Here is an 11,251-nt window from a genome sequence, read left to right as displayed (position 1 = left end):
CTGCTTCTACTCATTCACTCCACAAACTAAACTCCAAATTTTCCTTTTGTTCTTCCAGGTCGTCCACCCCCCACCACCCCCTTAGCCCTCTCTCCCCTCCGACAATCTCCATCTGCGCACCTGCAGCAAAGTTTGTCCTCCAGAGCTGTGGAGTGTGACAATGGTGTTTGTTTCCTCTCTATCAAACGCCATTATCACACTAAATAGCTACAGTGCGGAAAGGGCCTCAGTGCACTCGCTTTCAAGTCGGGGTTTGTGCAGTTGATTTATTTTGTCCCAAATGTTTTGCGCTCTTCAGCTTCTGTACTTTCCATTCTTAATGTGTGGCCGTGTGTCAGGTGGTGACAGCGCGGGACATGTTGCACCGCCGCAGGGTCGGAAATAGACAGAAAATGGGTTGAAACGTGATACCCTTGAAGTGACCCTAGTTCATTTCTATTTATGTATTTATTTTTATGTCATTATTTTTTTATTTATTTTTTTTGCATGTGAAGCCACAGTTCACATGCACGATTACGAATACGATTTCTGCTCTTGATTAATTCAAACATTTTTGATATGTAAGCAGTACTTGTATTAGTTTTACTTGTTCTGTTCAGCATCTTGTGATTTTGGATAAAATAATAAAGTGGATGCTCCAAGCTGATCCTGAGAGAAAATGTAAACGGATTGCAACCAGATTGGTTTTCCAGTGGAATAATTGATAGCACACATCACTTTAAGCAAGAAAAATGTTTTAAAATTGTTTACTATGACCTATTATTTACATTACAAAAATACGTGTACACTTTTTATATCCATTATGAACTGTAAAAATACTCAACAGTGATTTTACATCATCATATATCAGCTTTTGTATCCCATGCACTAATCATCTCCTTAAAACCAAACTGAATATTTTAAATTGCCCTTCCATGGATCAATTACTAAAATAATGTAAACACTCATAAGTCTTATTAAATCTATATATCCCATGAGCTTTAATATGTACACAAAGGAAAAGTCCCAAGCTTTTCGTCCAAGTAAATCAATTTCAGCTTTACCACCAGACAATCCAAAGAAATTCAAAGCAACCACCCATACTGTCTAGTAACATACAGTTTTTTTTCTCCAAATTATTCAAAGTTTGAGATCATGATTAAAAAAATAGAATAAACTATTTATGAAGAAAATGATCCAACCAAGCACTCTAAGACATGACAGTTTATAGCTGGTTAAGTATTATCTAAATATGTCAGGTTTTCACAGACTTGAGCAATAAAAACTCTAGGCTACAGGTAGAAATTGTCACAGAAATAAATACAACTGTTCAGATCAGACAACAGGTGCTGGCTGCACGAGAGTCTCTTATTTCAGAGTGAAACATCTCCTTAGTGCTTCGGCATCTTGCAACGACCAGCAAACTGATTTCTGTGCCAGAGGCTCTGAAGTACAAAGTCCAAGCGGGGTCAGAGACTGTTTGCTCAACGTTCTCCTGATGCTATGACTTGTTCTTCACTGTTGGCCCAAATGTCTTCTTTTTAGGGATGGCAGGAGGTGGGGGTTTGGGTTTTGGAGCAGCCGAGACCTTTTTGGGCTTAGGCTGGAGAGATTTGAGTCCCAGGATCTCACAATACTTGTTGCACTGATGCAGAGCTTTAAACTGGTCAATAAAGGAGGTGGCACAATTTCCTTTGAATCCCTTATACCTGTAAAGAGATATCTTGTTGAGTCACTGGCATAGACTATTTTTAATGCTTATTTTAAGGGAAGGGAAAAACTCACCCTTTCTTGCAAGTTGCTATCCCCACATCAGTAAGCTTCATGCCCACTCCTGAGAATAAATCAGATGGATGTCAGCACTCACACATTGTGATTTATTGCACAGTTCGCCGCAGTACTTGCTCCCCTAACCTTGCATGTCGGTAACCAGCAGATTGCCCTCTGTGTTATGGTAGACCCAGTGTTGGAAAGCGCAGCACTTCTGCCCCGCCTCCGAGTCCCGTCTCATCACGTTGATCTCTTTGCCGTCCTTCACAGAGTACTTGACAAAGTCTCCGATGAGCTCCTCTTCCAGCGTTGCGTAGGGGATGTCATTGGATGGACGGTGGACAAGGTAGATGGGAATGATCCTGGTGGAGGAAATTCAGCAGGGCAACGTCAGTCTGTACAGATAACGGATGCCGTGGAGAAGATACAGACCGGCGAGCACGTCACTCACTCTGGGACGTCTCCAAAGGTTTCGACAGACTGAGCTGCTGACGTGTAGGCCTTAATGTACTCCCTCGCTGTGTTCTGGACCTGACACTCCTGCAGAACAAGCAACGCTTTCTGTAACATCTCCACCGACAAAGGGCAAACGTTTACAGAAAATATTACTTTTTGCCAAAAAGAAAAAGTAAAAAAACATAAATAAATCAAGCAAATATAAAATATATGAGTATAAAAATAAACATTGATAGCAGAAAATACAAGTCAGAATAACAAAGATCTAATTTAATCAAGTTATTCATATTAAGAAAAAAAAAACATCTGCAAAATAAAATTAAAATGTTTTCTTGTTCAAGTTTTTTCAGAAAATTATTTTAGATTTCATTTAGCTACCAACCTTGCACACTCTTTTTTTTAATTTTATTTCAATTAAAATACTTGTTTATTTCCATGTGTTTTAAAATGTTGGTAATAATTTATTTTTACATAACTAGATATTTATTTGCTCATTTTAACAAGTAACTTTTCTAGTTCCAGTTTTAAGATTTTTCTTCATTTTGCTGAAAAGTTTATTATTGTCCAAGACGCTACAATAAAATAAGCCAAATTTTATTTTGACTCATGTTGCATCTGCACGTACATTTGAGGTTTTCAAATTCTACTGATTTTAATCTCATGCTACATTCAAATACAGATTGGTATGTGGGAGGGAGCTGGACTTGAACCCATATAAAGATCTCATAATTTAGAGACGTGTGTTGTTGTAACCGTAAACACTATTGTCACACCATTTTTTTGTCACACCATTTGTGACACAGGGAGGCATGGCAACCTGAGAAAACTATTTCAACTGTAACATGCAAAGTAGGAAGCATCATGTTTTTGAGTTTTTTTTTTTGCTGCAATAGAGACTGATACACTTTACAAACCAGATGATCATGAATAAAGAACTTGATGTAAAAATATTGAAGTAAAATGTCAACATCGTCCAGAAAGTAAATAAAAAAAAAAAAAAAAAAAGGGGGGTCTTCTAAATGGAAAATGACTTAAATAATCCAGCCAAATCATTTACAGACTGGCTTAAAAACAACAAAAATGAGAAAGGAAAATATTTTGAATTTAGGAATATGAGTCCTGTAAAAGTTTATAACTACATAAAATTACCTGCTTCTATTCCTGCATTAATGTCACAATGATGCATTTTCCATTTCCAATAAAACCAGTGTTTTTCTTTACCTCTACAGCCAAATGGAAATTCTTCTGAAGCAGGTCGTCGTTGTTGTTGGTCCCGTAGCTGATAGCGTTGTGCACCTTGAGCACGCAGGAGTGTCCCGGTACTAGCAGGGGAATCTGACCCGCCTTCAGCTTCGTCCGGAAGGCCCGCCGATGCATGCCCTCGCCAAAGTGAACTTTTTCTGTGAGTATGCTGATGGGGTGGTTCTCTCCAAAGTACTGATCCGACAGGAAATCATCTTTAAACAAGAGCCTCGAACAGTGGGCATCCTCCTCTTCACTGCACAACTCTTCAGGCATAGCTGAGAGAGAAACATACATACTTTGTATTTTTTTCCCCTTTCTTTTCGTTCTTTATTTATTACAAAAAAAATGTAACTGAATTATTCAAAGTAGCCTTTAATCGGTACTCACTTGAAATGATCTTTGGGGATGCAGGTATCACAATCTCACTTAAAACTAAAACACAGCGAGAACAGAAACAGATTAACTTAATGTGCTTATTTTTCTTGGATCACGCATTTTTTGATTACGGTTTTTTTTTTTTTTGCACCTTCATATGTGAGCACGTAGTCTAGGTAGACAGAGCCATGGGAGCAGCTGAGCTGACACTCGTACTTGCCCAGATCTTTGTGGGAAGCGTTGGCGATGATCACTGACACTCTGCTCTCGTCTCCTGCACTTCAGAGACACACGTTTATTATTACTTAAGCAATTTAGTAATGGGAAATAAAACATGGTAAGCTATCATTTACGTGGCAAAAGACCTAGTAGTGTCTGAAAGTAAGAAGCAACATCTTTTCATGCTTGTGTGCCGTGGATAAGATCAAGATTCGAAGGTTTTTGGGTTTTATGAAAAAAATAAAAAGACTTCTAAAGGTCACTGTGTTTCGAGCTGAAAACATCGTATTCAGATGTTTTTTTGTTTTTTTTCTTATTTCCTTCCAGTAGCCTTTTCTGCTATCCTGGGAGCATGCTAATCCTTGCATAGAGATCAGTTACTGTTCCTGAACCTGAGCCATTTGCACCACTGCACCAAAACGGTCAAGGAACATTTAAAGGAAATGTAACTCTATGCACTGGAATGGGGAGTGGCAAAGAAGCCGTAATAGATACAGTGCAGTGCAAAAATATTTATTACCATTTGAACTTATTTTTTTAATACATTTTGTCCCATTACAACCACAAACGTTGACATGTTTTATTGGGACTCTGAGTGACAGATCAGAACAAAGTAGCACATAATTGTACAGTGGAATGACACATAGTTCAGACATGAATCTGAACCAAAAGGTGTGCTAATTGCATCCACTTTACTCTGAGGCCCCCAAATAAGATCCAGAGTGCCTTCAGAAGTCACCTAATTGGTAAAGAGAGTCTGTCTGAGAGTAATTTAATATCAAATGAAGATACAGTTGCTCTGTGAAGGCCTCAGGAGTTTGTAAGAGAACATTATTGAAGAAACATCATCACGAAAACCAAGAAAGACTGCAGGGTAGGGTAACCAGGGATAAAGTTGTAGGGAAATTTAAAGCAGACTTAAGTTATAAAACAACATTCCAAGTTTTGAACATCTTGTAGAGTGATGTTTAATCATCTTGGGTGTAAAATAATACAGCACAAATCCAGCAGTGTAAAGGTAATTGGCCATCTTAAAATGGCAGGCTTGGGAAGTAGTCTACGGTAACTCTAGAGGAAATACCAGTCCCAGCTTGCAGAAAAGTCATTCATATGACACAGGGTGCTATAGTGAAACACGGTGTTGTTAAAGTCATGCTATGGGATTGGTTTTGTTTAGCAGGGACAGGGAAGCTGGTCTAAGTATATGTGAAGGCGGATGAAGCTAAATGCAGAACAACACTGAAAGGAAACCTCGTTAGAGGCTGAAAAAAGTTGAGTCAACGGTGCAGGTTGACCTTCCAGCAGGTCAACAACCTCTAAACATACAGCCACAGCCATTCAAACTGTCGTCAGTTTGAATGGTCCGGAGACCTGAATCCAAAGAGACGCTCTGACAAAACCTTTAAGGCACTGAGACAGACTGATTTGTGTTAAATTGTGTTCTGGGGAAAAAAAAAAAAGAAGCTCCGGTTCGGTAATTTAGCCATGTAAAGCAATGACAGTAAATACCTTCTGTTAATCTGAGCCAGCGGTGCGCCGTCTCTGCTCCAGGTCACGGTGTAGTCTGAGTGCACTCCAGCAAACTGACACCAAAGACACATACTCTGAGGGTCTCCGCTCACCGACTCTACCTGGATGGGCTCTACCACTTTCGGATCTGCACACATCAGAACAACATGAGAACGAAATAGAAGAGCCTGTCCCAGAAATACACAGCTTCTGTTTCGCGGTGCTTGATGAGGGCCCTCACCTTCCTTTGGAGGGATCTTCTGTTTGACCCCCTCGCCATGTGCTTTCTTCTGAACAGCTGTGATTTCTGCCTGCGTCTCTTCCCCTTTTGCTTTTAACGAAGTGTCAGTCTTTGACAGCTTGAACTCCAAAACACTGAGAATCTTGCCAAACTTATCCCCTGACACGCGTCTCTTTTTAATAACATCGTCATTCGTGAGCTCTTGAAGACCAGAGAGATGGGGAGCTTTCTGAGGCGCCTTATCTTCTGGCTGCTGGGTTTTTGCTTCAACAACAACCGACTGATTTTCATCCCGCTGAACTTTCCCAGCTTTAATCCCCTCGAACATGTCCACCTTTCCTTTTGCAGATTTTGGTTTTGCCCCATGCTCCGCATCAACTGATGCCTCTGTTTCATGCTTAGCCGATGTTTTATGACCGTGTTTCTTTTTCTTCTTGCCATGTGGCTTGCCCGTGCCCTTCTCAGTTCCCACACTGGTCTCCATTACAAGTTTATCTTCCTTGGCTTCGAGCCCAGCTTCGATGTTCTCAATAACATGATTTTCCCCAGTTGCTAGGTGGCTTTCTTGCTGCTTGGAAACGTGCTGCGATGTACTCTCTGGTTTTTTGGCAGCCTGTGTTCCATGATGATGACCAGATGATTTGTCCTTTTTGGAGCGCGTTTTGCTGTCTGAGGGGTTCTTTGAGGTTTTATGAGGCATTTTGAGCTGAGTTTGCTCAGATTCAGCAGCTGTGAAGACAGGTTCTGAGATCCAGGGGATAAATGGATCGTTTAAGTTTAAAGTGATGCACGCAACATGATCCTTCTCTGATATGAACAGACAATCTCCGGGAAAAACGGTGAACCTCTCTAGATCTGTGCTGAAATCCCTGATCTCGTCGGGCGCAGAAAGGAAAGGCCACACGGTGTCTTCAACTTGCAGATCCTGTAGTTCATCGGGAGAGAATTTCTCATCAGTGTTTGTTGTATTCTGCTTTGTATGAATTAGCTCCTCGTGACCTTCCAGAAATTGTTTGTCGGTAGTTCCACCCAGGGTCGGAAAGGGTGTGCAGTCTCGCACATGACCACAACGGATGCTGTCACTCAGGTAGGTTTCTGTGCAACTTTGACTTCCTTCCAAGCTGCTGCTTGTCCGACAGTCGAGGGCAGAGTTACCACTGAGGGGAGCTAAGCACATAATAAGCTCAGGACTACCTGACTCCACCTGGCTTCCTCCAACCGGGTCTAGAAAAGTGTTAAACGAGACATTTGTGGGTATGTCTGCCTCTGGTTCGTGTGCAGAGAAGATACTGAGATCTGTTTGACCCTTGTCTCCTGTAATCTGCTCCTCAGTCACAGACCCCTTGCACAGAACATCTCCAAAAACCTGATGATAAAATAGACAAGAAGAAGGACAAGAAAAATCATCTCAGTTTATAAAAAAAATTCAACAAATCAATGCATTGCCATTTATTTGTCCGTACACTGCCTCGCAAAATTATTCAAATCGAATGAAATATTTTGTCGTGTTACAAACTTCTTATTGCTGTCTTTATTTTATAAAAGTCTTTTAGTAATAGTAATAATTTTGATAAAAATATGAAGACATGAAAAATCATGCATGCTTTTCAAAAATAAAAAATTCTGACAAGCATAAATATTCATCCCTCTTCACTCCAGTGCGTCCAATTCACAGGCCACACAAGTAGAGCATTAATCAGAATGGCAGCCAAGAAGCAGATGATAACTCTGGAGGAGCTGCGGAGATCTAAAGCTCAGTTGAGGGAATCATTTTATAAAATTAGTTTTGGTTGTAGAGTTCACAATCTTGCTTTTTTGTTTTTTTCCGGATCTGTAACCATCCATGTATCGTCAGACATTTTATAGCCTATTTGAAAAAGCAAAACAAAAACACAATACATAGCAGAATACTAATGCTGATTATAACCCTCAATATACCAGTGAACTCAGGTCATGATAACATTTTGCAGTGGGATGTTTTTCTTTAGATTGATGGTTAGCACGGAGTAAATCTGGAAGAAAATCTGTTAGAGGCTGGAAAAGACTTCATACGAAGGGAGAGGTTCATTTTTCAACAGGACAACAACTCTAAATATACAACCACAGCTACAGTGGAATGGTTCAGATTATGTGTTAGAATGGTCCAGTCCAAGTCTGGACCTAAATCCAATTGAGGATTCCAGACAAGACTTGGCTCAAAGACAGCTGGACACAAATTCACCCACACCTTTTCAGACATTTGTTTGTAAAACATTTTGAAAAAAAAAAAATGTATAACTTCATTTTTGTAATTTTGCAATTCTTTGTGTTGGTTTGCACATAAAATACCAGAAGAATACAATAAAGTTGCGGAAAAAAACACATTACAAAGTTCAAGGGGTATCAATACTTTGCATGCAGCTATGTCTATCACATGTAAATGAAAACAAAACACAGCGACGGCTTCTTAAGTTGCCTGTTTCCAGAATGAGTTTCCTGGTAAACACTCACCTTCCAACAGAGCCACAAAGTAAAACTTTACTAAACCTTGTTTCTTCCAAGTGCCGCCCGATGTTCAACTCATGCCCTCTGCTGCACAGCCGTCTCCTAGACTTGCTGGTTTGCTCCGAGTGGATGAAAACCAGCCTTCTCCTCCCGAGGACCTCTGAGCCTCCGGATCTTGTGTTTTTTGACTGAGACGTGGTTCGAACGAGTGCGTTTAAGGGTGTAAGGGACAGCTGGAACTGGGCAGAGTCGTGTTTCAGTCCTCAGCTGTGCTCTCCTCTCACCCCTCTACCCTGACACACCGCAGATGTGGGCTATTATCAATGAACTGTCAGCTATTATTAGATGCCATTTCTATCCGTCTGAGGTCTTCTTCTCAGGCTCCGCTGATCCTGCAGCGCTCCTCGACTGCTGGGTTTTTGAGATAGAAGCCAAAAGTGTTAATCCAAACAATGCAGGATAAAAGTTCAAATCCCAGGTGGCTTCAGCCTCGTGTGTGGCGGGTGAATACGTGACTGGCTGGCTCAAGGTATGGCAGCAATCACAAGGACATGGGCAGGAATGTCTCTTAACATTCTTGCTTTGTTTCCAAAATGTGCGACTAGTTTGTTCATTGGCCAGCAATGTAAAGCCATTTGCTGTTTGCTCTGGTGTAAAGGTTGAATCTTTCCAGCATCTCCAACACATTTTCACACAGGTCAGCAATGCTCTGAATGCATGAAAGTGTGACCAACAGACACAGATCAACCCTTACAGCTTTTCTTACCAAACCGAGCACAAGTCTGTCTCATGTAATGCCACAAATTTAAAAATATATCTTACCTCCTGGAGCGCCAGGTCTCTATGAGTGTTCAAATCCACGTCTTCTGTTATTTTCAGCTCGATTGGACGGTTTTCTTCACTTGAAAATAAATCTTGTTCGAAGGTCTTGGAACATCTGTCAAGCCAAGGGAGGTCCAAACAACCCAAAGACACAGTTCCAGCATTGAGCGTGACTTCAATCATTCCAGCATCTGAGTCTGCTCCAACAGAGAACAATCCAGCCGGTGTGTTTTGCAGAGCGGAGCACGAGGAGGATTCTGCCTGGCTGCTCAGGAGCTCCTCTGCCTCTAGTTCTCCTCCACATGTACGCAGAGGTTCAACTCTCTGGGAGGCTCCTCTGTCATAAAGTTCAGGTCTTGAAGCGTCAAGGCACAAAGAAAGACAGCTTTGTTCAGAAGGGATGAGACTCTCTGGGATATCTGGGGTCTTTAGTGGCTGATCTTGCACACCCATAGCTTGCCGCCTTTCCTCCGCCTCTGTCGGCCGTAGATCGTCTCGCAGAGTCTCCGGCTCTAAGTGAGTGGTCACCTCCTGCAGCGCTTGTGTCAAAGCGTCGATCTCAGCCCCTATTTCTGCAAAAGCGGCCGTGATTTCTTCTGGCGGATCCTCAATGACCCCAGTCCAGTCTGAGAGCGCACTGGCCCAGCTGTCTACTGACGACCACCTCTCCACTGGTGACCAGCCAACCCTCCTGTTGTCACCAGGACTGTAATCTGACCCTCGTAAGGAGTTGCTTAGCGCTTGATGATTCACAACCTCCTTGTCTTCTGCATCCTCACCTGTCAGATACTGGCACGCGTCCATCCAGAGCTCGGCGGGGCTGACGCTGTGCTGCCTTTGCAGGGTCAAAGCCGTGACCTCTGCTTTCACAAATCTCACATCACTTTCCGACACCCAGTCCACCTCCCAGGCATCCACAGCAGGTGCTTGTAACTCATCACACTGGCTCGCCTCTGACATGTTGTTCTCTGAGACTTGTTCCTCTGTAAAGCCACTTTGACACTGTGTCTTAATGCCTTCTAAATAACACATTGGGACATGCGCATCGCTGTCTTGGTCTGCCTTTCCGACGCCCAACTGCAATGTTGACTGGTATTCGCGATGCGTGGTCCTATGAGGATTTGTTGTGTTGGTAAGGATGAAATCCCGCATGTCGCTTTCAAAAATATAAAGATCTGACAGAGGTGCTGGAACCTCAACACTGTCTAAATTCTCGGATTCAGTCGGACTAAGTTTGTTCTTCAGGCAGCACATGGGAGATGTTTCTGGTTCTACACACAGCTCTGTTGTACTGGACAGGGCTGGAATAGAGTCACTGCAGGGATCAGGCAAAGGAGGTATCGCTTCACTTTCTGGTTCCAATGGATCCATACAACAAGGTCCAATGAAGGCAGACTTTTGTGAAGACTCCAAGCAAAGAGACATGCTGCAAGATGAATAGCTTAAACTATCACTGTCAGGTAGTTTCTTGTCGGTGGAAATGTTTATTGTGTCATTTTCATCTGGGATGGACAGCACAGGTAGAGTCTCTGTGTTTGGTTCATGCACCTGTGCTCCAGTTTGATTGTCTGTGAATGGTTCTGCAGACCACTCAGGGTCATTTGTGGAAAGTTGCAAGGGGTCCATCAGGACTTGGGGATATTCACTGGCCCAAGCAGTCAAACTGGAACTCCACAATTTCTAGGACCAGGCTCTGTGTCCAGGGATGAATTACTGATGTCTCTTTCTGCTATTCCCTCTTTTGATTCTGGGATTCAGTGCCTGAAAAGAAACAAATTCAATCATCATTAGAACTCGTTGGTCATCTGTGAATAATAAACCACCTGAAAATGTCTTAAAAATAGACTGGGGTTAGGCTCCCTTTATTTTTCCTTCTTTTTTTTAAGAAAAAAAAAAGGCATTGCATTTATTCACATTTTAACTAAAATTATGAGACATTTGAATGAAATGGAAAAAAAAGTGCTTTTCAATATAAAATATTTAAATACAAGTGGTGGTGGTGGTGGGTGTGGTTGGGCTTCATCACAGCTGTCACTGGGTGAGAGGCTGTGTAAACCCTGTGCAGCAGCACACAAGCAGAGGAGGGTGAGGGGTTCGGGCAAGGGGGGCTGCCTGTGCCCCACCATCTGCAGCTTTAGAGATGATGGGCTG

General features: G+C 42.1%; 1 protein-coding gene and 1 long non-coding RNA gene across 2 annotated transcripts; one reads left to right on the top strand and one right to left on the bottom strand.

Annotated features, from left to right (window-relative positions):
* Nucleotides 1-951: 951 nt before the first annotated feature.
* alpk2 (alpha-kinase 2) lies at nucleotides 952-10,737 on the bottom strand. The gene is made up of 10 exons (XM_015040538.1): nucleotides 9,101-10,737; nucleotides 5,795-7,160; nucleotides 5,554-5,701; nucleotides 3,977-4,104; nucleotides 3,838-3,882; nucleotides 3,427-3,725; nucleotides 2,201-2,289; nucleotides 1,894-2,111; nucleotides 1,765-1,813; nucleotides 952-1,688 (listed from the first exon to the last, which is right to left on the bottom strand). Exons 1-10 carry the CDS (start codon nucleotides 10,724-10,726, stop codon nucleotides 1,481-1,483), a joined length of 4,176 nt encoding a protein of 1,391 aa, XP_014896024.1. The 5' UTR covers nucleotides 10,727-10,737; the 3' UTR covers nucleotides 952-1,480.
* On the top strand, nucleotides 10,152-10,941 carry LOC106952440 (uncharacterized). The gene is made up of 2 exons (XR_001425989.1): nucleotides 10,152-10,232; nucleotides 10,346-10,941. It is a non-coding gene; the product is annotated as an uncharacterized LOC106952440 (long non-coding RNA).
* Nucleotides 10,942-11,251: the final 310 nt, after the last annotated feature.

This window comes from Poecilia latipinna, unplaced genomic scaffold (genome assembly GCF_001443285.1).
Source record: "Poecilia latipinna isolate Pla-1442-1.1 unplaced genomic scaffold, P_latipinna-1.0 Scaffold515, whole genome shotgun sequence".
NCBI classification, from domain to species: domain Eukaryota; kingdom Metazoa; phylum Chordata; class Actinopteri; order Cyprinodontiformes; family Poeciliidae; genus Poecilia; species Poecilia latipinna.
The sequence above is the reverse complement of the archived record's forward strand: the minus strand, read 5'-3'. Positions and strand labels throughout refer to the sequence as shown.

Bases quoted from the DNA above. Each gene is read 5' to 3' on its own strand.
- alpk2 (XM_015040538.1), bottom strand. From the start codon at position 10,726: ATGGACCCCTTGCAACTTTCCACAAATGACCCTGAGTGGTCTGCAGAA. The intron at 4,105-5,553 runs GTATTTACTGTC...GTGTCTCTGAAG, and splicing joins CTGGCTCAGATTAACAGAAG to TGCAGGAGACGAGAGCAGAG. The intron at 3,883-3,976 runs GTGCAAAAAAAA...GCTGTGTTTTAG, and splicing joins CTACGTGCTCACATATGAAG to TTTTAAGTGAGATTGTGATA.